General features: G+C 37.2%; 2 protein-coding genes across 4 annotated transcripts in view; both read right to left on the reverse strand.

Annotated features, from left to right (window-relative positions):
- The window catches only part of DHX36 (DEAH-box helicase 36), a 51,544-nt gene extending 37,677 nt beyond the window's left edge, over positions 1–13,867 (reverse strand). The window contains exons 1-5 of one of the 2 annotated variants that reach the window (XM_021069687.1): positions 13,528–13,867; positions 5,964–6,088; positions 4,982–5,213; positions 4,040–4,078; positions 1,730–1,900 (exon numbers count right to left, since the gene is read on the reverse strand). In XM_021069687.1, the coding sequence (XP_020925346.1) occupies positions 1,730–1,900; positions 4,040–4,078; positions 4,982–5,213; positions 5,964–6,088; positions 13,528–13,785 (825 nt within the window). In that variant the 5' untranslated portion in view covers positions 13,786–13,867. Of the gene's footprint in view, positions 1–1,729; positions 1,901–4,039; positions 4,079–4,981; positions 5,214–5,963; positions 6,089–12,427; positions 12,598–13,527 lie in introns of those variants that run through there. The other variant, XM_021069688.1, reaches the window with a different exon arrangement.
- Positions 19,905–26,487, reverse strand: part of GPR149 (G protein-coupled receptor 149) — a 63,547-nt gene continuing 56,964 nt past the window's right edge. The window contains exons 4-5 of one of the 2 annotated variants that reach the window (XM_021068449.1): positions 21,227–21,541; positions 19,905–21,128 (exon numbers count right to left, since the gene is read on the reverse strand). In XM_021068449.1, coding sequence (XP_020924108.1) covers positions 21,120–21,128; positions 21,227–21,541 — 324 coding nt within the window. In that variant the 3' untranslated portion in view covers positions 19,905–21,119. 2 annotated transcript variants of the gene reach the window in all.

The raw sequence follows: 26,487 nt of genomic DNA on the forward strand, positions 1-26,487 counted from the left end.
TGTTCTGAAAGTAATGGCTGACAAAGAAAAGCTCTGGATAGATAAAATCTTCCTGTAATCCAATAATGTTTTATGGAACTAAAAGTTACCAACAGTGACCTTGTGACAAAACAGGGATTTATGAGGCCCAGAAATATTATTTTTAATAAATACTTCAGAAGTTAAAATTTCCCAATCATTATACCTTATATACATTGATTTACACCCTTATTTCACTTTTTAGTACTTATTAACTGCCCACTGAAATACAACATATCTTGGAAAAATAAGCCAAAAAAAAAAAAAAAAAAAAAAAAAAAAAAAAAAAAAAAAAAAAAAAAAAACCTGGTAAGCATTTCTTCTTACTATCAATATATACAGTAACTGAGTAGCTGTATATATTAGTGAAAATTATAAAATTAGATTTTTAACTAACTTAGGTCTAACAACTATGTAACAGTGTCATGACAAAAGTGCTCTATTTTTCACCATTCTGTTAACTCACACCATTTCCAGGAATATGGTCCTCCCATATAGATTGTTGCTTTACTTTCTAAAAACATCTCTTAGAAACCATAGTTTAAAGTGCATACTATAGTTCCTCCAAAATACTGCCATAATGGGTAATGCAGTTTCTGATCAGATTCTGTATGAAATGACTTAGAGATACAATACACAGCACTATCACAAAACCAAACGCAACCATAAATCTCTAATTTAAATTTACACATACAATTATAATACTGAAATAAATGTAACAACACAGTGAATGTTGTAAGAAACCTCAAACATCTTTAAAAAATATATAACTCATATATTTAAATAGGTCATCCAACTAAACACAAAAAATGTTATTTGTAATAAACACGTACATATATATATACACACACATATATACACACCTGTATAAACACGTACTTTTTACATATGAATTTTACCTTTTACATATGAATGCCCTGTTTTGTTTTTTTTTTTCATGATAAACTCCCTCTTACTGAATTGCATTACAAAATCATAAAAACAAGGGGAGTTCCCATTGTGGCTCAGTGGTAATGAATATAATTTGTATCCATGAGGACGCAGGTTCAATCCCTGGCCCCGCTCACTGGGTTAAGGATCTGGCATTGCTTTGAGTTGCGGTGTAGGTTGCAGACGTCTCAGATCTGGTGTTGCTGTGACTGTGGCATAGGCTGGCAGCTGAAGCTAATTTGACCCCCAGCCTGGGAACTTCCATATGCTGCAGGTGTGGCCCAAAAGACAAACAACAAAAAGAAACAAAAAAACCCCTCAAAAATACAAGAAGTCTCCCGGCGGACTAGTGGTCAGGATTTGATACTTTCACCACTGTGGCCAGGGGTTCAATCCCTGGTCTGGGAACCCATATTAAGCTGCTGCATGCCATGGCCAAGACAAACAAAAAAAACCACCAAAAAACCAGAGAGAGTTCAAAACAGCATTGATGAATAAAGGAGTAAATATAAAGTGTCTAATAATGGAGATTATTTGAAGCTAATAATAAATTCTGTAAACAACAGTTTTTCATTCTTTTAGTTTTATTCTGAAAATTGTCTGGATTTATAACTTATCTTGAACTCCTAAACATCTATGATGAGCAAGATAGAAGTCATTCAGTCTTTCAGTCTTAGTTAAGAATCACCCCAACCTTCAAAAATCAGTAAGTTCTAGCAAGATTACATAAGGAGAATCAAAAACAAAGCGGGGAATTTCTTAAAAAAGAGAAATTACTTACTGAAATGGCACTAATTCTTCTCGGCTGAGTACAAACTATTCGGCATGCAGACCCTTTTCCTCTTTCAATGTAGTTATCCAAAATGAACTGAGTAACTTGAGTGGTTTTTCCACAACCAGTTTCACCACTTATTACTGTGACCTGATGGTTATCGATCATATTTACCAATTCCTATTTCAAAAAAGAAAATAAGTGAAGGACATCACAGACTGACTCTGAAGAGAGTTATCAAACTATTTACCAAACTGAAGGTAACTATTTTTAACAAGCACATTAATACCTTTAAAATTCTGTTATAGGCAATACTGACAGTTTAAATATGTGGATCTAACAGTGTTCAAAAGATAAGAAGCACTAAATTATAAAAAGAACAGAGCCAAGGCACTGTTAAACATACTGACAAGAATAAGAGAGTTTATAATCCCATGCATAAGAATTAACATTAGTTAAAAAGAATGGAGTTTCCCTCGTGGCACAGCGGAAACGAATCAGGCTAGAAACCATGGGGTTGTGGGTAGGATCCCTGGCCCTGTCCAGTGGGTTAAAGATATGGTGTTGCCATTAGCTGTGGTATAAGTTGCAGATTCAGCTTTGTTGTTGTGGCTCTGGCACAGGTCGGCAGCTATAGCTCCAATTGGACCCCTAACCTGGGAACCTCCATGAGCCTCGGGTGAAGCCCTAAAAAGCAGGAAAAAAAAAAAAAGTCATGTGGGGCTACTGAGTATATATAAGGGCGAATCCCCTGATACCTTATCAACTACTGAAAACACTAAGAATTTATACGATAATTCATAAATATGGCTTCATTTGCAGACAAGTTTCATTTACTGTTTTTGAGAACGAGGAAGAAGAAAATTTAAGACTATTTCCTTTTAAGTAATTAAAATAAAGTCAAGTTTTAAATACCTAAATCAAATGGCTAATATTTAGGTATATGAAAAACCACCTACTTGGGAAAGATCCGTCTTAAGAATCTTAGATAAACATCAGTATTTTTAAGTTAATATTCACTGTATTAACAAATCCATCCCACTACTTTAGGGGGCTGTTATGAGTAATTTTTATTTAAAAAACAATTTAAACAATTTAACCTGAAAACTTTAAATCTTTCTTATCTATTCTAACACAACATATACATCAGAACAGATTCCAAGTTTGAGCATCAAAATTATAGTGCCAAGTACTGAGAAGGAGAATGTGATTCATTCTTTCAACAAATATTTACTGACATTCTATAGACTGTCAGGCACTGTTTCAAGTCAAAAGGTATGTAATTAACAAAACTGACTCCATCCTCAATAATATACACTGCTAGAAGGGGAAGACACACCGATGTCAGGTGGTAGTAAGTGCTATGGAAAGCAAAGAAAAATCAAAATAAAGATTGAGAGGTCAGAGGATAGGAGACTATATTATTCAATATAGAGTGATTTTATGAAGCAGCATAATAAATTAAGACACTGTATTTTCAGTAGGGCCTCAATTGTAATTAAAACATTTGGTCTTGGAGTTCCCGTCATGGCGCAGCAGAAACGAATCTGACTAGGAACCATGAGGTTTCGGGTTCGATCCCTGCCTTGCTCAGTGGGTTAAGGATCTGGCGTTGCTGTGAGTTGTGGTGTAGGTCACAGACACGGCTCAGGTCTGGCATTGCTGTGGCTGTGGAGTAGGCAGGCAGAAACAGCTCTGATTAAACCCCTACCTCGGAACCTCCATGTGCCGCAGCTGCAGCCCTCAAAAGACAAAAGACAAAAAACAAAATAAAATAAAATATTTGGTCTCAAATTAAGAGCAAGGGGATTTACCCAAGCAACTTGTACGTGAGAACTTTATTTTTTAAACTCTAAAGGTTCCAATCATGGACATAAATAAGAGAAAATGTCAGGAAAACTGTCGGAACTAGTTTTCTTTTTTTTGTACTTCAACAATTCAAAAGAATAGAACACCCAAGAATATCCCTTAGGTAGAGTTTTTGCTGTGGTGCAGTGGAAACGAATTCGACTAGGAACCATGAGGTTGCAGGTTCGATCCCTGGCCTCGCTCAGTGGATTAAGGATCCAGCATTGCTATGGTGTAGGTTGCAGACGTGGCTCAGATCACGAGTTACTGTGGTGTAGGCGAGCGGCTACAGTTCCAATTCGACCCTAGCCTGGGAACCTCCATATGCTGCAGGTGGGGCCCTAAAAAGACAAACAACAACAACAAAAAGAATATCCTTTAGGGAAAGATTCATTAATTTATATTTCTTCTTGACATATAATGTATTTAAGTATTTTGCAAATAAAATTAAATAGTGTATATTCATTTTACCTTTTGCATTCCATAGGAAGGCAGCTTTTCCCTGAAATGCTGAAATTAAAAAAATTTTTTAATCTTCACAAAATAAATGTAATTAAATTATAATCCTAGTAAATAAAATACCATAGATAAATATGCTAGGGTCCAAAAGTATTTTTACTACCTCAGAGCTTATATAAAGTATCAAGACTTAAAAAATTTTTATAAAAAAGAACTAATGAACTTAGCAATGAGATTACAGTCTGCAAACGGAATGTTTTATTAGTCTGGAAAACAGAGCACAATGACAAGCATCTAGCAAGCGGAATAATGTTTGCCAAATAAATTATGACATAAAGAAAAAATATGGCATATTTCCAAGAGGAATTAAACACTCGGGCTCTTAAACACACCTTTAGACTTTGTTCCATTACTAGCTGTGTAACCATAAGATAGGTCACTTAATCTAAGATTCTCATTCCTCCTCTGTAATAGACATCCATAATCTACTTAGGTATAATTCCATTCCCACTACTTTTCTGTACTATATGAGGGAAAAAATTCTGAGGATGCCTTGATGAGGAATCTCACTGATCTATACCAGGCAGCTACCTCTAAATCATAAATGCATTTTTATCAAGTATCAAAAGAAATGACAAGAGGAGTTCCACTGTGGCTCAGCAGGCTGGGAACCCAACTACTACGCATGGGTATGCAGGTTTGATCCCTGACCTTGTTAGGCAGGTTAGGGGTTAAAGATCCAGCGTTGCCATGAGCTGTGGTGTAAGTCACAGACACAGCTAGGTTCTGGCGTTGCTGTGGCTGTGGCATAAGCCAGCCACTGCATCTCCAACTTGACTCCTGGCCTGGGAACTTCCATATGCCCAGAGGCACAGCTCTTGAGAGGGAAAAAAAAAAAAAAAAAGAGAGAGAGAGATGACAAGTAAAAATTTCCCCCATCTTGCTTCCCATTACCTGCATTTCAATATATCGAAGGTCAGTTTTTTTCTTTTGTAAATCCTCCAGTAATTGTTGGTCTAAAGTTACATCCGGTTCATTTTCTTGCAAGAGATATTCAGAATCGCGGTCAATATATTTGTCCCTGATTCTAAACGGCCTCTTTTCTTGATTTATCATTTTTTTTTCCTGATTCTCGATTTTCTTTACTGAGTTTTGTTTGTTTTCAGCAGAAGTTTCAGTACCGTACCTATTTTGACAAAAATTTAAAAATGATGAAAGATTTAAGAGCCACTCAAGCCCTAAATCAGAACAATGTGCCATTTAAAAATTTCAGAATCACCAAAATCAAAAGGCTTTATTCTCTTCTCTTAGTAGAGCAATTTGAAAATTCATTTTTGTAATGAATTCAAATTCTTCTGCCCTTCAAATAGATACTACTAGAGAAGTTATTCTTTGTGGTAGTTAAAAAAATAAAAAAATCCACACAAGTCATTCTTTCATTGCAGTGACTTATGTTTTTCTTTATCTAATTTTCTAAGTTTTATTTCACAACTTCATTTTCTTCCTGCCACTCTTTCTGAGCTATAAATGAGATGCTATATTACACAATCCTAGAAAAACTTACTTCTAATTTTTCCCCAATGATACAGCTCCTATACATTCCTAATACAGAGGCAATTTAATTCTTGCACACCCATTCCCCCAAGAATTCTGGAAACACAAAGATAATGGGTAGGAAGAACAATAAATAATAACTCAATAAATCTCTTAACTAGATAGACCATTCCTACCATTTAGCTCTCCTGTGGGAAAAAATATGCCACTGAAATTTTTGAGTCTTTCGACAAACATGCTCATTCTACATAAGAACAAAGATTACGCTGAGGCCAGATTTCAATTATAGATGAGTCCAAAGATGTTATTTTTATTATCATTTTTTTCTACCCAATCCTATGAAAGAAGTGTCATTCTTATTTTTTTATTTTTTTTGCTTTACCCGTGATCTTCAGGAGCAAACCAGGATATTTGTGCTTCTGAATCTTTATCACTCTTAGCTTGCACAGAATGTAACAGCTGAACAATTTGTTCTTCTCGATGTTCATCCATATGCACTACGGCTCTCTATTTTGTGCAAAGGAAAAAGAGAAAGCATGTGCAAAATAATTTGACAACTAAAAAAAAATAAAGGCAAAGTAATATGCCACAAACATATAAAAGAAATTTGAATCATCCCCAAATTGCCCTCTAGCCCAATTCAACTTCCTAGACCTAATTAACATTTTTATCTGTCTAGTCCTTTTTCTAGTATATACCTATAAAAGTAGTTCTAGTATTATTAGCAAAGAAAGCATATTTGTCCCTTACTAAAACTTTGATTCCCTTAACTTCCTACCCTCAAATAATACTGTTATGATCATTCCCCTACCTTAAATTTCAAGATACCCACAATTAAATTTATTAAAACCCAAATGTTCTGGTAAAAACAAAAGTTAAAAACTTGCACACACTATTTTGGTTGCAGTGAGCTTTAAAAGCATTTAAATCTTACACTAAAAGGAGGAATAAATTGGGGGAAGAAAGAAGGCTGAGCTGAGGGAATAAATAAAGTGATCAGTGCTCATTAAAATGATAATCCAGATAACGCAGTTGCCTCAGACAATGAGATTTAATTAAAAAGACACAACAGAGAAAATCACACTGTTTTCTTGGTGTAGAAGACTGGAAGAGAAAATCTGAGTTACACTGTTTTCTTGGTGTAGAAGACATGGAAGAAAATGAGTTACACTGTACACAGTAAGAAAACTCTTTTTTTTTCCTTCCCATTTTAGGGCTACACCTGGGTCAGATGGAAAGTTCCCAGGCTAGGGGTTGAATTGGAGCAGCAGCTGCCGGCCTACACCACAGCCACAGCAACACCAGATCCGAGTCACATCAGTGATGTATGCCTCAGCTGGTGGCAAAGCCAGATCCTTTAACCCACCGAACAAGGCCAGGGATCAAACCCGAATCCTCATGGATACTAGTCAGGTTCTTAACCCACTGAGCCACAATGGAACTCCATGAACAAGAACTTTTAAAGACTATTCTTTTATAAAGCAAATTGTAAGTAACTGGATTATAAGCAAACTCAGTTAAAAGGGTGGATTTTTTTTCCTTTAAAGTGTACAGACAGGAAGACAGCCAAAGTATTGAATGAAAAAAGCCAGTTGCAGAAAATATGTGCATAGGATCTTGTTCTCATTAGTATTAATTTTTAAAAGGTTATTCACTTTTCACGTTCTATTTTTTTTTTTTTTGCAGTATTTCAAGATATAATTCTGACACATGGCAGGCCCTTCAGAGAAGTCTATCAAATCAATGGATAAAGCTATTTATTACAACGAGCATGTAAGACATTTGTGTTTCTCTTTAAGAAATAAAACACACACACAAAAGAAAGCAATGAAATCTTTTGGGACGTCTCCAAAAGACTTCTGATAAATTATTAAAATGTTTATTGCTAAAAGCATCATTATGCTCATGCGATTAAAAAGTCCAATACGGCAAACTCTAGCTGATAGGAAAACATTAGGAAATTACAAAATGCAGCAAAACCTATTTACTGACAGGACAATGAAGTCTAAATTTTTTGCTTTTTAATAATTGTACTGAATAGAAATCTTTTTAAAACTGTTACCATATTGTATTAATGTATCTTTTCTCCACAGTATATGATATGCCTTCTCCACTAGGACTGGAAGCTTGCACCTTGTTTCTCCAGACTCCACCCTATGCAGTACCTTTGACTTCTGACAACTTTATTCTGTAATAATTTGCTGTTGAAATCTGTCACTATGAATACGCCAGCATTTCAGAGATGCGTGTTTCCTTCTAGTGAATCATAGACCCTGAGGGTAGTCTTGGGAACCACCAACACAGAAGACCACTATTAGAACATTTTTGTCCTATGCTTTAAATTCTGTAATGCCTTCAGCACATATTAACATTTACTGATTTGAGTACCTACATAAGATAATTATCAACTTCTACATTTTTTCTTGGCCCTTGAAATTTTAGAATCCTTAGCAATACTTTGATTAAAGCCTCTTCTGAGATGGAAGACCTGAGAAGTCAAACACAGCTTCCTTAATTTTTACGCACATTCCAAACACCTCAAGGGCTCGAAACTCTAGTTTCTTCCATTCACTTTCAAAAAGGCAAAGATAAGACTAATTTTAAAAGTAATTTCTTTCCCACCAAAACTCATTCACACTAAAGCATTTATTCAACCAGAGCTTTACATTTTGAAGTTTTTACCTCTGTTAGCAGAACAAAGTTCTCATGTTCACCTTGTTACGTGAATTTTGAATAACTACAAGGCAGGATGACTGAAAACTAAAACTGCCACTGAAAAATTTTATACTTTTTAATACAAACATAATTTACACTTTTTCGTTAATTATTTTTAATAAGGTTCTCCACACAATGAGGCTCCAGAGGCTGTGGGCAGTGAATTTAGGAATGCTGAAATTCCAAACCTGGATCTAGCCTTTCTATGCAGGTTGCCTCTCTCCTAACCTTCTTTCAGTTCCACCATCCTTCACTTTACCTCACCTCCTGCCTGAAGAATCTCAGACAGATACACATTTTATGTTTTGTGCTGTTTTATCTAAGCATTTGATCTTTTTACTATTTCCCTCCTTTTTGGACACCTTCAAACATTCTTTCTGCTTCTAATTGTAAATTCCTGGCAAAGGAGACCCTCAATGATGTCCAGCAAATTGTCTATCTCATCAGCTTCTAAGTATCTGCAACTCTGAAACTTTCTCCATTCTCTGTAACACACTCATAACTATTTTTCCATTCACCCTCAACATTTCACACACAGTGTTTCATAAAGAAAACCCAGGAGTTCTGTGGTGGTTCAGTGTAAATGATTATGACTAGCATCCATGATCCCTGGTCTCACTCAGTGGGTTAAGGATTCAGCGTTGCTGTGAGCTGTGGGGTAGGTTGCAGATGCGGTTCGAATCCTATGTTGTTGTGGCTGTGGTTGTAGGCTTGTGGCTACAGCTCCAATTCGACCCCTAGCCTGGGAACCTCCATATGCAGAGGGTGCGGCTTTAAAAAGACAAAAAAAAAAAAAAAAAAAGAAAATCCAAAGGAGGCTTTAAAAAGACAAAAAAAAAAAAAAAAAGAAAACCCAAAGGTTAAGTCCTCAACTGCTTGCCACCAAACCCAAACCCAACTGTATCAGAGCCCATCCTTTGCTCTTTTCCTTCCTAGTAAAATGGAAGAGTCCATTTTCCTGCTTAAGTTAATCTCTCCACTTAAGCCATGACTAATTCCACCTTTTCCTTCCCCAAGGGCTCACTCCTTCCCTCTCCATCTCTCTAGCAGTCTTTAAGGCTGAATATAAAACAATATCCTAGTTTCTTTCTCAATATAAGGTAGAAATACATTTCCCATGGCCACATGACCAGAGAAATGTGAAGAGGAGTTTCTAAGAATCAGGGGCAATTTACTGTATTCCCTCTGTTGCGACCAAAACCAGTTATGTTCCCAATGGATGGAGGCTCTGTCTACCTCATTCTCATAATGTGAACTCTCTAATGAACTCCAATCATCAAGAAATATGAATGGGAAACAAACTTTTGCTTTATAAGTCATCAAGATCTGGAGGCTGCCTACTACTAGTGCATCATAATATGGTCTTCTCTGATAAACTTTTCCCCTCCACTGGCTCCTTACCACTAGTGCATGAACTTTAAACATAGTCAAATTTCCTTACTTTTAAAATATTAAAAACCAACCAAAAAATCATTCCTTAGAGTCTCCCACCCACTTTTTTTCTTCCTCTTAACAGCAAAAATGCCTGAAAGTGCCCCATTTTTTTCTCCTGCACTAGCCACCCCATTACAATCTGGTTTATACTTCCACAAAAAGGGTTCTCATTGAGGTTACCAATGACTGTTGCTAAACTCAAGATGTCCTGAGCTCTTACCTTACTTGAAATCTGTGCAGTTTGCCACCATTGATTACTTTCTTTTTTATATACTCTTTTCTCTCTAAATCATACTCCTAGATTACAAAACAATATCCATGTCCTTATGTTTCTCCTCTGTCTGATCCTTCCCTGGTTCTTCTGCAAGCTTCTCTTCCTCTTAAATTGTTCTACACTGTACAGCCTGAGTGACCTGCAGACCAGCAGCAGCGACATTATCTGGAAGTCTGTAAGGAAAGTTGATTCTCTGGACCCACCCTATTTGTACTTTTTTGTAAGATGCCAGGTGATTCAGGTTTGAAAAGCAATGATCCACAGAGTTCAGGCCTGCACCCACTCCTCATTCACTTCTGTAGTCCAACTACCATCCACAGGCCCACAAACTGTCAAATGTTTACCTGAAGCCTAGATTTCTTTAGGCATCAGGTCCACACTGCTTTCTACCTCCTTGAAATCACCACTTGTATACTCTATAATAGCAAACTCAGAGTCCTTAAGCTGAGTCCATCATCTTCCTTCCAACAAGCTGGCTCTTTATACAGTCACTAAAGTACCATCCATTCATACCTGCTTCCCCTATCCTCCAGATAAAATCATTTTGAGTGAACCTCTTAAATCACTTTAAGCTATGTCCTAATTCCAGCTGTCATTTCTCACCTTAATTACTCCAAGGGCTACTTACTGGTCTCTCTGTCCCAGAACTGCCTTTTTTACTGCTACCCGGAGTGAACTTAGAACACAAATCCAATCATTTCATGTTTTGCTTAAAATGTTTTCACAGCTTGCTGGAGCTCTTAGCAAGAGCTAAGGATTTCAAACCCTGCTTATTTTCTAGTTCAGGACCTTTCACACTGCTGTCTGTAAGATTAAAGGAACATAACCAGCACTAATTAAAAAAAAAAAAAAAAGAGGGCAGAAAGGTACAAACAACAATAACAAAAGTCCCAGGGTAATTAAATATTATTTTATGAAACTTTTTGTTCTGATATACACATATGTGTATTAAGTTGCAAATTAAAATATATTGCTTTCTGTGGGAAGTGGTCAAAAGTGTGAAAGCCTTTGCTCTACCCTCCTTTCATGATTCTCCATGCTCTAGTTATTCAGTTCCTTGAAGACTTTCTTCCTGACCTCTAGATTGTGGCATATGCTGTTGCCTCTGCCCAAAAATCCCTTTCCAAACATTCAAATCCCAAATACACGGGGTTATTTCAAGTTTCAGATTAAGGGCTACTTCCTCTGGGAAATCTTCTAGACTCTTTCTAATCTGAGTTAGGTAATTGCCCCCATCTTCTTTACGGTAATACACTGTATTCTAACCACTGCATAAACCCTAACATGCTGCAATTTCCGTAAGTAAGCTTATTTACATGGTGCCTATAATACTATTTCAAATATATCAGATGCTCAAAAATATTTATTGAAAGAGTAAGAGTGCATCATTAGAATGCAGTCACTTTGTAAACACAGGAATTACCTAAAAAGTAAAACCTATGGAAATTCTGACTCAGAAGCAATCACAAAGGGCTGAACGTGATCAAAGAAAGAGGCAGGATGAGCCAATTAACTGAAATACAATCATATTCAGTAGAAAAAATTGGATACATTCTGGAACTATTAGAGAACTATAATAAAAAAGCAAAGAAGGCCCCGCTGTGGTGACTCGGGTTGCTGCTGAGGCACAGTTTTGATCCTGACCCAGGCACAGCGGGTTAAGGACCCGGAGTTGCCACATCTTTGGCCTGGGAACTTCCATATTCTGCAGGTGCAGCCAAAAAACAAACGCACAAAAAACAAAAAATAAATAAAAGCTTGTTCACAAAAGCTTTAATGACATCAGATTGGAACATGGGCTCAGAAAAATACTAGACAGGGAAACCTAATATGTTGAAGCCAAAATACCAAGATTCCTGGCAAATATGTTAGGCTGCAACTGAAATATATTAAACAGATAGAAGCCACCTGGCTTTCAAATTGTGAGCTAGAGAATGAGATGATCTAAGGCTCTACAAAACACAGACTTAATGGGAAGGAGCAGAAATAGAAGACCAGTTAGGAGATCACAATAGACAACAAAACAATGGCTTGATCTATGGTAACTGCTGTGGAGATAAGTGGTTGGATTTAAGATTAAGGCAGAAGAGGGATTTACCGAAATGTGAGAGAAGAATCAAAAATCTCATTTTGGCCTTGGCAAGTGAATAAATGGTAGTAATTTTACTAAATGGAGAAGGTTGGGGAGGAAGTGGAAGTCAAGAGTTTCTTTCATAACAATCTAATGAATAAATGGCCTCAGATGGAAATAATAATGAAGATAATAATGAAGAATTTTTCCTGATTTACTTAGTGTTTCATCTATTTAGTTCTTATTTTCCCTCCCTGAATATCATATTTCTTCAGATTCCCCAAAGCAATGCATAAACCTTGTGTGAAACAAGAAGTAAACAAAATCTGATAGTTAAGAAGTTATTACGTACCTTTAATACTAATCACTCAATTATTCTTCCAATTTCAAGATGACTTAGATGTCTTTTCCTTAACTTCTGAAAAACTGGTTTGCTCAATAAGTTAATTTTTGGTTGTCAAAGAAATATGGTGTTGGTGGTGGTTTTTTAAGAGAATATGATAATGTGAAGATGGATACATCCTCAAAGAATCAATAAAAATGACACGGATAAAAGAAAAATAAAGAAATGGGATGATTTTAAAACAGAAGCCTAAATGGTGATTCAATTACACTCTATCTAACATGAAAGATGCTTTTAAAGTCACTAAAAAGCTGTTCTAAGCTTATATTAAGAAAACTTGTTTAATCATATATGTATACTATATAAATACATAAAATTACTATCAGAACAGAGAATAGGCCACTCTGGGATCTTTAATGTTTCCTTTATTACACCTCTTCAGGATACAAATCAAATGGACAGTTAGTTACCAACCTGAAGAGACAAGTCAAATTATCTCTTGAAATTTCTTCCACTTCTAGGATCTAGGTTTACTTCTCAAATAGGAGCTACTTTAGCAGGAACCTCTCTAGCCCAACATAAAAGCAAAACATTTGGGTTTGTGTTTATTTTAATACTAAAAATTAAAGTTGGAATATTCTTCTGAAGGATCTACATTCAAAAGAGTGGTTGAAAGTTTTTGTTTTGCACAAACCTGTATCTCAAGTATAAAGTTGCTATTTTAGAGTTCATCAAGCAAGGAATTTAAATGAAAGTGGCATTAATTATTCTACGGGAAATGGTAGGAAGAGATACTATGACAGTAACACCCCAGTAAATTTCGGCTGGACCCTGAATTTAACATTCGTTTTATCTCCAGTTCTCACGTCTTTTAAGCAAAGTACACATTGAGCCCACATAAATCTCAACTGCTTCAAGTGAGATGCACAGAGTCACCGTCAACTGTAACAATATCCACTATGGGACGCTTCAGCACTTGCATTTCACAGAGCACATGCATCAGTTTAGAAACGAAGTTAAGATACAAAAAAAGGAAAGAAAGGGGGCAGCAAGATGGAAAAGAAAATCAGTCCTGCCTTACCCCCCTCCACTACCGAGTCTCAGATTACCTCCTGCCTTTCCGCTTCCTTATTTTTCTGTCCTTGTTTCTTCGCGTACCACAAGCCGATTTCGCGGCCTTTCAGGTGCCCTGGATGTCGGCCTCGGCCGCCTCGACCACCCCCTCCTCCGCCGCCGCCGCCACCTCCGGAACCTCGGTTCCCCCCATGGCCTCCTCCACGGCCTCCTCCATAGCTTCCTCCATAACCCCCGCTGGAGCCGCGGGGCCCGCCATCGCGGCCCCAGCTCTGATGGTAGTCATAGCTCATTGTCCCAGCGGATTACAACCCGTGAGAAGCTACAACCGCTGGAAATGGCGACCGGGCCCGGAAGCCAGTGAGCGCCCACTTCCGCTTTGCTTCCGGCGCCCAGCGCGAGAGGGAGGGATATTGAGCGTAACAAGAAGCCGTTTCCGGTGACGTCACGGGTCCGGGGACTTGTAGGTCCGAGCTTGGCCCAAGTGAAATTGTTTGTGACCTTAATTGTTTATCTTTGTACTTTTGAAGAGAGAGCAAGCAAGAGGCTCGCAGGTTTTCTTTCCCTACGCACAACATATGAAGAAATGGGGTTTGAGTTTTACTTTCATACTTTTCCTGGTAAAATCCGAGTTTGCTTCCAATCGGTCTCTGTAAATGTTGATTGGCACAGTGAAAGAACCTGTGGATAGAATGCTTTGTTTCCTAAAGGAAATGAGTTCATTTTTTTTTCTTTACTAGTAGCTGTGTCATGAAAACACCCTAGCACCTGTTTCGAATATAGTTAAGTATAAAATGTCCCTGCCTCTTTTAAAGGATTATCATTAGTTACTAACTTTATCCAGAAGCATAAGATGAGCCTGTCTACCCAAATTTAGTGCAGGACACTAAGAGAATGCAAATGAAACAGGAGTTGAAGTTTCCTGTGTTGTATGAAGCTGTCTATTTTTGATTGACCACACAACTGAGGGTCTAGCACAAGCTATTCTTGAATAATCAAATAACTGGGCAATACAAGCTTGGATGTTTAGCAGGAGATACCCAGTTTATGTACACATGTACTGATTTAAAGATTGTGGTGATACTCACTGAACAAGACAAATAAAGCATCAGCTTTTATTTGCTTACAGTCTTGAGTAAAAGATAAGGGCTAAATAAATAAGTGTATTGTTTGCTGTGAGGAAGTCCAGAGTACATTGCTGTGGAATAAAAATTACTTTGAGCAGAGACATTTGAGTTCTTGAAATCTCTGACCTACCTAAAAGCAGAGCTTCCCAAAAGAACTCGGAAGAACTCAATTATTTTAAATCTCTTCTCTGGGAGAGGAACCAGGGAAGATTGACTTTTATCACTGAAGACTGCAAATCAACACCACATCTGAAAAGACTTTGTAACAAAATTATATCTTCCATCTGTTCTCATAAGGGTTCATTTACCTTTCCTAAAGTCATTTGTTTTCCCATAAATAACTTTCCCCTCCTTCCCTTTGCTATGAGATGGTATATAAGCCCCAAGTAGTACTATGGCCTTGAGTCCCGGTTTTCTGTGAACTTCCATAGGTGTGTGATTAAATCTACTTTATGACTTGCTAATCTGCCTTTTGTCAGTTTAATTTGCAGTTCCCCAAGAACCAAACAGGAGGGTAAAGGAAGAGTCCTCCACCTTCCAATAGCCATGAGATGTTACAGGAAAAATAATTTAATTTTGGTGTCTGGTTAGTTCTTTCTAAAGAATGAGAGGGTAAGCGATGACTTTTGAAATAAGTAGACTTTAGCTAAATTAATGAGGAGTAAAGAGATTATTACAGGTAGAAGGAACAATGTTTATGAAAAGATAATGAAAAGGTTGGAGAGAGAAAATTCTACACTGAAACTTAAGAGACTGATGGTGAAGGCCAAAGATATAGAAAGGATCCTAACTATGAAAGACCTTACATGCCAGAAAAAGAGCAATAATACATTTTAAGTAGGGCAGTGATTACTTTGACTGCTTTGAGTAGAAAAGAATGGAGGAGGTAAGTGTGGATGTAGCGAGACTAATAATAGGCTATGATATAGGGGAAACCAAATGGGATGACAGAGCAAGATGGCATATGGAAAGGACTGGAATTAAGAGATATGAGGGGGTAATGAGTTCCCAGTATGGCTCAGCAGGTTAAGGACACAAGATTGTCTCTATGAGGTTGTGGGTTTGATCCCTGGCTTTGCCCAGTGGGTTAAATATCTGGCATTGCCACAAGCTGTGGTATAGGTCACAGGTGCAGCTCAGATCTGGTATTGCCATGACTGTGGTATAGGCCTGCAGCTGCAGCTCCAATTCGACCCCTAGCTAGGAAACTTCCATATGCCACAAGTGTGGCTTTAAAAAGAGAAAAAAGGAGGGGTAGAGAGACAGTAGGGGACAAAAATTGTCAAGATTTTTTGATGATTCATTGGATGTGGAAAATTAGAGGAAAGGGTCAGATGACTTACAAGTTTAAGATTTGAAAGGTGATCAAATGGAAAGATAACATTATCCTGTGGTGAATATAGGATGAGGAGGATTTGAAGGGCTTGCGGGAGGATTGACTTAATGTGTTTAATTAATTCTTGTAGAGTTTGAGGCACCTGTGAAACATTCCAAACATGCAAATTGAGATGTCTAGAAAGCAGTTGGTTATTTTAGTTAAAGGCACAGAGAGAGCAGACTGAGATTATACATTTTGGGAGTACTTGTCAAATATTAGGATTAGGAATGAATAGTTACAATAAATGAACCCTTTGGATACACCTGTTATGACAAATATATGAATTATTTCAGTAAATAAGACTGAAGAGTCATGTTGGAGATGGTAGGGACAAAATGAGAAGGAAGCAGTGTGGATTGTTTGAGAGGATTTTTTTTTTTGCTTTTGGAGGGCTGTACCTGTGGCGTCTGGAAGTTCCCAGGCTAGGGGTCAAATTGGAGCTGCCGGCCTATGCCACAGCCACAGCAACGCAGGATCCAAGCCGCATCTATGACCTACACCATATTTCATGGCAAGGCTGGATTCCTAGCCCGCTGAGGGAGGCCAGGGATCAAACCCACATCCTCATGGATACTAGTCAGATTCCTTTCTGATGGGCCACAACGGGAACTCCCAAGAGAGAATTCTTAAAAGACACCAGAGAGACACAAGTCCTCAGAAGAAAGACCCTGTGAGAACAGAGGCTCTCTACAAGCCATGAAGAGAGCTCTTATCAGGAACTAAATCAGTCCAGACCTTGATCTTGGACTTGTGTTTCTGAAGAAATTTTACCTTCTCAGTGAAGCCTTTCCTGACCAAAATATTTTTTAAAACATTCCTTCTGTCATTATCCCGTTATTCTAATTTTTCTTCTTAGCATTTTTATTACCACTGGTGCCTATTTCCTGTCAAAATACTTAGCACTGAGATATATACATACATATGTGTGTATGTATACTCATATACGTATGTTAATGAATAGTGAAGAACTTAATCCTATTCAAAGAGAGGGCTGGCTTTTGCCCTTCTGAGGATGCAATCTCTAAACTTTGGAATGTCATGCCTGATGGGAGTGACTTTGTTTGTGGCCCTTAGACCCACCAGATAATAACAATATGATTTAAGGTGGAAGCTTTGAGCTATTCCTTGCAAATAAGCCTGACCTCCTAAGGAGCTAGAAACTGGGATCAGTCTTGTGAGCAGTCAACCATGCTTACCCTACTCCTATCATGATGGAATCCCATTAGAGACTAGACATCAAGTAGAGACTGGACTGCCATCAAGACTGGCAATACTCCACACATGTTGTCACACGTTGTTAGGGAAGTAATGCTCTTCATGATTTCATGGGGAAAGGAAAACAGAAGCTCCACATTTAGGATTTTTCTGGATCCTACTCTACGTGCTTCTTTTCTTGGCATATTTTAATCTGTATTCTTTCTATAACTGTGAGTATACACCTTTCAAGGAATTCTGTGAGTCCTTCCAGTGAATTATTAAAATTGATAGTGGTTTGGGGAACAGCCAGAACTTGTACTTGGTGTTGGAAGTGAGAGAAATCTAATGTGGAATGTGTGCTTACAGTCCACCCACAGTATATATGTTTGTTTTGGTTTTGTTTACAGTTAAAATTCTACATATCTTGGAGTTCCTATCATGGTTCAGTGGTAATGAACCCAACTAGTATTCATGAGGATGCAGGTTTGATCCCTGGCCCCACTCAGTGGGTTAAGGATTTGGCATTTCTGTGAACTCTGGTGTAGGTTGCAGACATGGCTCCAATCTGGCATTGCTATGGGTGTGGTGTGGCCAGCAGCTACAGCTCTGAATCGACCCCTAGCCTGGGAACCTCCATGTATATATCTTGGCTGTGGCCTTTAAAAAAAAAAAAAAAAAAAAAAAAGACAAAAAAATCCTAAATATCTAGAAAAATTTTTAGCATGGAATAGGAATTTGTTAAATATTATGACAAATACATGAATGAAGGTAGCTGAAGAGTATAAGAAATTAAGAAATTTATTTATGAAATCCAATACTGCAGAACTATTTTGAGAAAAACCTTCCAAATAATACATTATCAAGTCTCTTTTTTGTATTTTAAATAATATTGTGATATCTGCCGTCTTCAAATGGTTGCCTCTGTCAGTCATAACTCTTTGCAGTCATTGGAATTATATGGGTTTATATTATTGGGAAATTTTAGGGATTATGTCTTTTCAGTTTATAGGAGTCACCACCAGATGGTGATATTTTTATTAGGTAAATAGTTTTTGTCTTCAGAGACATCAATATATAGAGAAAAGAGATAAACTATATGAAACAGAATATTTATTAGTAATAAGAACAACATAACAATACAAAGGTCAGATATTTAAATATAGCATAAGATATCCATAAGGGTATTTCCTATGCCAGAAACACATTTTTACCATCATAATCACATTAAAGAGTAAGCAGCACACAGGGTTAAGGATCTGGTGTTGTCACTGCTGCTGCTCAGGTCACTGCTGAGGCATGGGTTTGATCCCTGGCCCAGGAACTTCCATAAGCCACAGGCCAAAAAGAGAGAGAGAGAATAAGTAGACTTTATACTGGTGTAGCTGAACCTTCTCCTCTCCTAAAAGGGAATGGTAAGAGCCATTCATGTTTAGGCATGGCCCCCTGTACATTTTTCTTGTAGATCCAACTACTGTTCCCTGGAGTTTGGAGTGTTACAGGTTAGTAATGTGATGCTGATTAACCTCTCAAACTATGGCTTTGAGCTAAATAGTCCTGGTATTGAATCAACACAACAGAACTTTTAAGTGTATCCATTATATGGTTAATTCAACAACAAAGGACAATTAAATGAGAATGTTCTAGTTTTTTTGTTTTTTTGTTTTAGTTCTTCCAGCATAGGCCCAAATCCAGTGAAAAGAAAATGGAACACGGGAGAGAAAAAGCATATTACTGTCTTCTAATCCGATTCTTGTGTCCTTTAAATCTTGACTTTCAGCAACTTCTCCTCTTCACTCAATGTGCTGAGCAGTTAAAAAGGATTTGTCTTTAATATTTCCTTCAGTTTTATTATTATTCTGTTTCTAATTTCCTTGCTATCAGAAATTTTAAGCACTTTAAGCAGCAAAATGACTTTTCTTTTATAAAATTATTCACCTAAATTTAAGAAATCAAAGCCTATCTTTTAGAAAGCATTATTAGAATATTCAATTCACCTTTTGCTTTTATAATAACTTCTAATGCTATTGATTTATAGCATCAGATTGATCTGGGCATTTCTCATTATGTTAAATTAACCCTCAAGTTTGAGGCTAAAAAGTGTTGTTTTAAGTTAAATATATTTGTAACGACAATACATCTGAATCTGAATTTATGTTATGCATTATTTGAGGCTTTCTTTATAAACATTACTAGTGGTATTAGATTTAATTCCCAAGTTTAGATAATAAAATATTGAGAAGTTAGCTAAGAGATAGGGAAAAGCTACTGAGATAATTATTTTTAAAAATAACTTCTTTGTAGCAAAAAAAAAAAAAAAATCTTCTGAAGATGAAACAATTTGAAAGCCCATGTCAAGTAATTTAGAATTCTGGTTCAATATAATAAAGTAGAAACCAAAATAAATATTTAAAAATTAATTAACTCAGTCTGGAAATAATAACTAAGATATGTGAGTGAGGTAAGAGTATACCAAGCTTAAAGCTGTGTAAAATGTCAACTTTTAATAATTTTGGAAAATAAACATTTAAGCAATACATTTAACATATGTTTTCATAAAGATTAGAATAAAGCAAATTGAAGAAAAATCACTTCATAATTTTTGAAATATATATATAAATGATATTCTGACAAGTTTGTGTTTGCATTTTTGCAATGTAACACAGTTAAAAATTAATCCTGGAATATATTCCTCACAATCACTTAATAAGTCTATTGAATTGTTTCCTTGCTTGAGATACACATCTTTGGGAAGGAAATGAAAAAGCACCTAAATTTGTGATAACATGTGAACTAAAATCTTCTATGCTTCAAGAATGGCTAAGAAAGTTTGCCAAATCTGTGCTTTAGAAACAAACTTTTGTTTGGATTTAGAGGATTTTCCTCTGTTCTGCCCAGAAGTTTGTTACTCTACTTGGATGCCGCTCATAGAACTCAGTTTTGCAGTGTTTTTTTCCCCAATTCCTGTTCAAATAAACAAAATAATTCTAGAAATGAAAAGTACATATTTACAACCTTTTCCAATAATGTCTGAAGTAAGAGCTACTTCTGATTCTACTTGTAACATACAACACATTTGTTTTAAGGGCAGTCTTGACATACTGAAAAGATGAAAGGAAAACACTCATATTTAAGAGGGAAATTCAGTAAACAACTAGTATTTTATAGAAATGAAGGGAACAGCTATTTACAGACCAGGGACATGCATGTTTCAAAGTTGGAAGCTAATTGCCATTTTACACAGGAATATATTTCCTAGACATCAGTGAAAAGCTAAAGCAGTACGTTTAATAGGCTTGCTTTGCTAGCCACATTTCGGCAGACCTCTTCAAATACAACTCAGAGTTTAGCTACGTTTCTTTCATTCCCAAATGCCATTTTCCCATCTTGCAATAAAGGCCAACATTATGTGTAGAAACACGTGCATGGGAAGTGGTATATTCATTGAGTCTATACAATTTTCTGTTTACTCTAAGGTTGACAAACATAGGCAAAAACATTAGTATACTAGACCAAGATTAGATTTAGAAAAAGATTTTTAGAAATTGGATAAGAAACAAAATCTTTTAATTACCACAGTGTGTGATCTATAAGTAACATGTCAAAAGCACTTAAGTGTTCGCACTGGTTTCAGCTGTCTGCACTAAAAATAATTAGCTATTAAGTCTGTAAAGCATAGGTAAACCAACAAATAAAAATAGAAATCTAATAGCGTCAGAACAAAGGTGTTAGTGTAGCAATGTGAAGTTACAGATCCTTCATTAGGCCCATGGATCACTAGTCACCCTTGCTTTCTTCTTCTCTTTTCCTGTAAGCTTTGTTTAACAACTGGATTTCCTCCTGGTAGCCATCCCTCTCTTGGTGCTGCCTTTTACTGTTCTGCCTGTGTGCTTCAACGGTGTCTGGAATGGAGATGTTGATATCGCCATCAGGATTGCTTGTGGGTAAAAAGAGAGAATATGAAGCTGTCTCCCCTAAATCACACGAAACGAATCTGTTTTCTTTTCGTGAGTAGCGTAGGGATGGAGATCTGACCTGTGTGGAGGACTGGCTGATGTTGCTAATGATGGACACAGTGTCCAAGGCCTCTTCATTATCACAAATTTCAAGAACCTCCAAGTGTATTTTCACACTGGTGTCCGCAAACGTGGAAGGAGAATCTTCCGAGTTTGGTTCATGGCCAACACTCTTGGATCGATAGACTTCTATTTTCTTAGAGGCTGGGGTTATTTTTTGTCCTTCTGCACTCACCTCGTAGGTAGAAAGAGAGAGGGTTTTCCCGGTTGGGGCTTGGAGAGACACAGTCCCCTGGAATGCACACAAGGGAATGGCCAGGGCACCACCACAACGCTGGGAACAAAAACAAAGTAGTTATTATTGAAACCTAATGTCTGAGATTGGGACATTTAGAAATTCATTTTATTCATAAAAATGGAAACTTTTTCTATTTCAGACATATTTCCCTAGAAACATTTTAAAGATATGGGATTGAAATTCTGTTATCAAAGCACAGTATTTAGTTTCTCCTAGGTCAAATATGACATCTAAATGAGGGCGGTTTGAAACATTTCTTTGAAGATAAGGGATATGTTTCCACAAGTGAATTGCAAAATTTGTGTACTGTGGCGAACAAGAGATGGGCAGAATATGGGCATAAAATCAAATACATATTTACGTTCTGGAGTTGCTTTTACACTTTTGTTACATGTTCAGCTGCATTAAAAAGTTTCATAGGTTCAATTGTGATGATCTATGTGGGAAAAGAATCTGAGAGAGAATGGATGTGTGTACATGTATAACTGAATCACTTTGTTGTACAGCAGAAATTATCATAACAGTGTAAATCAGCTATACTTCAATAAAACTTTAAATAATGAAATAAAAAAAACAAAGTTTTCATAGGTTGCAAGAAATGTAGACTGTATTATCAAAATGAACTTTTTTTTTTTTCCTGTTTAGTACGTCAGAGAAAATGACTATTGGGAAACTATGGTTCAGTTTAAGTATAAAGAATATTTCTATTGTAGGTTTTCGCACATAGAAGAAGGACCAAATGTCACCAGACCTGTTTGGTACTGTTTGATTACTTTTCCACTGAGAAATAACAGTCATTAAAGTAAACCCAGTAATAGAAAAATCCCCCATATCTCTGCAAAACTTTCTTTTTTTGGGGGGGGGCACACCCGCAGCATATGGAGGTTCCCAGGCTAGGGGTCTAATTGGAGTTGTAGCTGCTGGCCTACACCACAGCCACAGCAACACCAGATCTGAGCCATGTCTTCGACCTACACTACAGCTCAAGGCAACACTGGATCCTTTTTTTTTTTAATTACTCAATGAATTTTATTACATTTGTAATAGTACAGCAATCATCAAAACCCAATTTTATAGCATTTCCATCCCAAACCCCCAGCCTATCCCCCCACCCCCCAACCTGTCTCCTTTGGAAACAAGTTTTCAAAGTGAGTCAATATCTGTTCTGCAAAGAATCATTTTTTTTAGATTCCACATGTAAGTGATAGCATATGACATTGGTGTTTCACTGTCTAACTTCATTCACTTAGCATGATAATTTCTAGGTAACAGTGGATCCTTAACCTGCTGCTCGAGGCCAGGGACGGAATCTGTGTCTTCATGGATGCTAGTCAGATTCATTTCTGCTGAGCCATGACGGGAACTCCTCTCTGCAAAACTTTTATATTTAAAACTTTGTGCATTAAAATTTTATTTTTTAATTGTACTGACCACTGAGAACTGCTTAAGAAATGAAGACTGACTCTTTGGAATTTATATGGTTGATTCATGCCTTCATATTTTCAATTGACTCTTTTTTGATTATATGTTAGTTTTAGAAGAATGTAAAATGCAAACTTCTAGAGTAGTAGTTCTCAAAGCTAGGTCCCCAGACCTGAACCATGAGTATCACCTTGTACCTTGTAAGAAATGCAATTTTTGGAGTTCCCGTTGTGGCTCAGTGGTTAATGAATCAGACTAGCATCCATGAGGATGCAGGTTTGATCCCTGGCCTTGCTCAGTGGGTTGAGGCTCCAGCGTTGCAGTGAGCTGTGGTGTAGGTTGCAGACGAGGCTCGGATCCCCCATTGCTCTGACTCTGGCGTAGGCTGGTGGCTACGGCTCCGATTAGACCCCTAGCCTGGGAATCTTCATATGCCGCGTGGGAGCGGCCCTAGAAAAGCCAAAAAGACCAAAAAAAAAAAAAAAAAAAAAAAAGAAATGCAATTTTTGAGCCCTACCCTAGGCCTACTGAATTAGAAACTCTGGCAGTGGGCTTCAGTAATCTGTATTTTAATAAGACCTCCAAGTGATTCTGTTGCATGGTAAGATTTAAGATCCATTGCTGTAACTAAAGAAATATTGTAGCCCAGAAAAAGAAGGTGTGTGTGTCAGGGGGAGGGGGATGGTTAAGATGGTTGACAGACACTTTTTAAAAATTATATATTTATTTATTTAGTCTTTTTAGGGCTGCACCCAAGGCATATGGAAGTACCCAGTCTAGGGGTAGAATTGGAGCTGTAGCCGCTGGCCTACATCATAGCCACAGCAACACAGGATCCAAGCCACATCTGAAACCCATACCACAGCTCATGGCAACGCTGGAGCCTCAACCCACTGAGTGAGGCCAGGGATCAAACCTGTGTCCTCATGGATTCTAGTCAGATTCATTTCTGCTAAGCCACAATGGGAACTCCAACAGACACTTTTTATACATGTGCCTATCACCTATAAAGCCTGGAGTTACTAGATTGGCTTAAATATATCTTTCTACCAGGGGACTGGACAAGAGGGCTCATGGTGTTTTGCAAATTTAGAATGATCAGCCTTCCCAGTTTGCCTGTGACTGTCCCATTTTAGCACTGAAATTCCCGCATTCCAAGAAACCTCTTGGTACCAAGAAAACCAGGACAGTTGGTCACCCTGCTATGGGCATTTTGTACCTGGACCTAAAAGTGGCTAGAGGAAGCCTAGGACCAGGGTACTAGATTAGACAGCAGTTTGGATTCTTTTCTACTTAGAGAAATTTTCAAGGAAGGAAGCATCCTGAGCTTCAAGGTGCCTTCATGCCCCACTCATTGAATTTAAGGACCAAGAAAAAAATAGTCTAGAACATGTGAGATGTGTCACTAGTCCTTCCTACTTATTCCCCATGGAGAAATTCTGTCTATCTATAAGGGGACTTGGAAAACTAAGTTTAGGGCCTTGCACAAAAAAGCCACCTGCTTTGAAAACTTTGAAAGTATACAGTTCAGTTTTCCCTTCTGCTGAGGCAAAGAACTTCATCAACTTTACATGTGTGTAGTAAATTGAAGCAGAGAGACAGAGGGACAACACAAGTTCATTACTGCACCAGAGCATTGTTTGAGTGGTGGCAACTTTTGACAAAGGGAGAGTGCCTTCATTTTTTTTTTATTTATCATTCATTAAACATTTTCTGAATATTATCTGCAAGATTCTGAACTTCTACTAGATTCATTCAAAGATCTGACAGATAAATGAGTGGGAAAAACATGTAAGAAATAAAATAAAAATTTGGGCTCTAACTACAGTAGTAGAGCTAGGAACTAAATTCAGTGGGGTTCAAGGAATGACCACCTCTGATAGATTTCATGTAGGGGTGGCATTTTATTTTAGTTTAGTTTAGTCTTTTTAGGGCTGCACCCATGGCATACGGAGTTTCCCAGGGGAGCTACAGCTGCCGGCCTACGCCACAGCCACAGCAACGCCAGATCCAAGCGGTGTCTGCGACTTACACCACAGCTCATTGCAATGCCGGATCCTTAACCCATTGAGTGAGGTCAAGGATTGAACCCACATCCTCATGGATACTAATTGGGTTTGTTAACCACTGAGCTATGACGGGAACTCCAGGGGTAGCATTTTAAATCAATTTTAAGAATCAAGGAAAGGCTGACAGTTTTAGAAGACTTGCTTTCTTAGTAATGAGTTAAAGGGCCAACCTAAAAGCTTTCTGTCCTGAGAAAAAGTCAGAAACTTCTCCTTTTTTTAAATCAAAATTGACCAAGATGTCATTTAATCAGACAATCTATCATTTAATAACATGAGTAATAAGTATAGCTTTATTTATTCTGAGAGCTAGTTAACCTGAAAGTTGAACCTCCTTACATTACACTTTATTGCAAGGAGAAAAATCATCCCTACATCAGTACTTAAAAATTGTTCCTAACAGAGTTCCTGTTGTTCAATGGGTTAAGAATCCAACTACAGTGGCTTGGGTTGCTGCAGAGACATGGGTTCAATCCCCAGCTTAATGCAGTGGGTTAAAAGATCTGGTGTTGCCACAGCTGTGGTGTAGGGGTTAGCGGCAGCTTGGATTCAATCCCTGGCTGGGGAACTCCCATATGCCACAGGCACAGCCATTAAAAACAAAAATTATTCATAAGTTTTCTCTTTGGCAAGGCATGCTATATAAACAAAGTCCTACAGAGTATACTAGTTTAAAAAATGTGATGAGAAAACTAAGTTATCGGTGCCCAGTGGTATTGGCTTGTCTCTCACTTTACGATCAATAACCATATCTTTATATGTACCAATTTGCATCACTGATGAGATAATATTTTACATCTGATTCTATACATCCAAATATTGCCAATTTCAATAACTCCTGCATGTCCACCTTATCTTCAAATGAAAAAATAAGTTTTACTAATTTTATCAAATGACAGCTAATTAAAATTGGGGTTTTTAGAGCTTCATAGTGCCACAGTTTAGCTAGTATGAAATCTGATTATTCTGAAATAGCATATTCCTGAGTTATCAAAACTATTTTGTGAAACATTCAAAAGACTCTATGATTAAGAGTCGTAGAAGTAAAAACACAGATACAGATTATATAGAAATAGATTTGTGCATACTTTATACTCAATTCAAAATTGGAAGGTTAGCTTCAGCAAAATAGTACTGTCACTTTAAACTAATTCAGTAATTTTAATGGTACTGGTTATGAAAGTATTTAATGTATAAATTGCTTTGGTTTTAGGTTTGTATAAGAACTGTAAGTGTAAGGCATTTACACCAAATTTTATTTGTATGTCTGTAAGCAAAGCCATAAAAATTTGACTTGACAATGAGATTTGTAGAATTTTTCTCTCCTCTTTTCTCTTGTCTATTTTTTAAGTTAGAGAAACATGGCTCCAGGTGAGGGAAAATGGAACTTGAATTAATGGAGCAGAAATAGAGCTACAGGCTCAGGGAGGGAGATGACAGAATTTGAATAAAATCAACAGCATTTTCTACCTCTTTTAGCATATGGAAGGAGGT

The sequence above is a fragment of the Sus scrofa genome, chromosome 13 (assembly GCF_000003025.6).
Source record: "Sus scrofa isolate TJ Tabasco breed Duroc chromosome 13, Sscrofa11.1, whole genome shotgun sequence".
NCBI classification, from domain to species: domain Eukaryota; kingdom Metazoa; phylum Chordata; class Mammalia; order Artiodactyla; family Suidae; genus Sus; species Sus scrofa.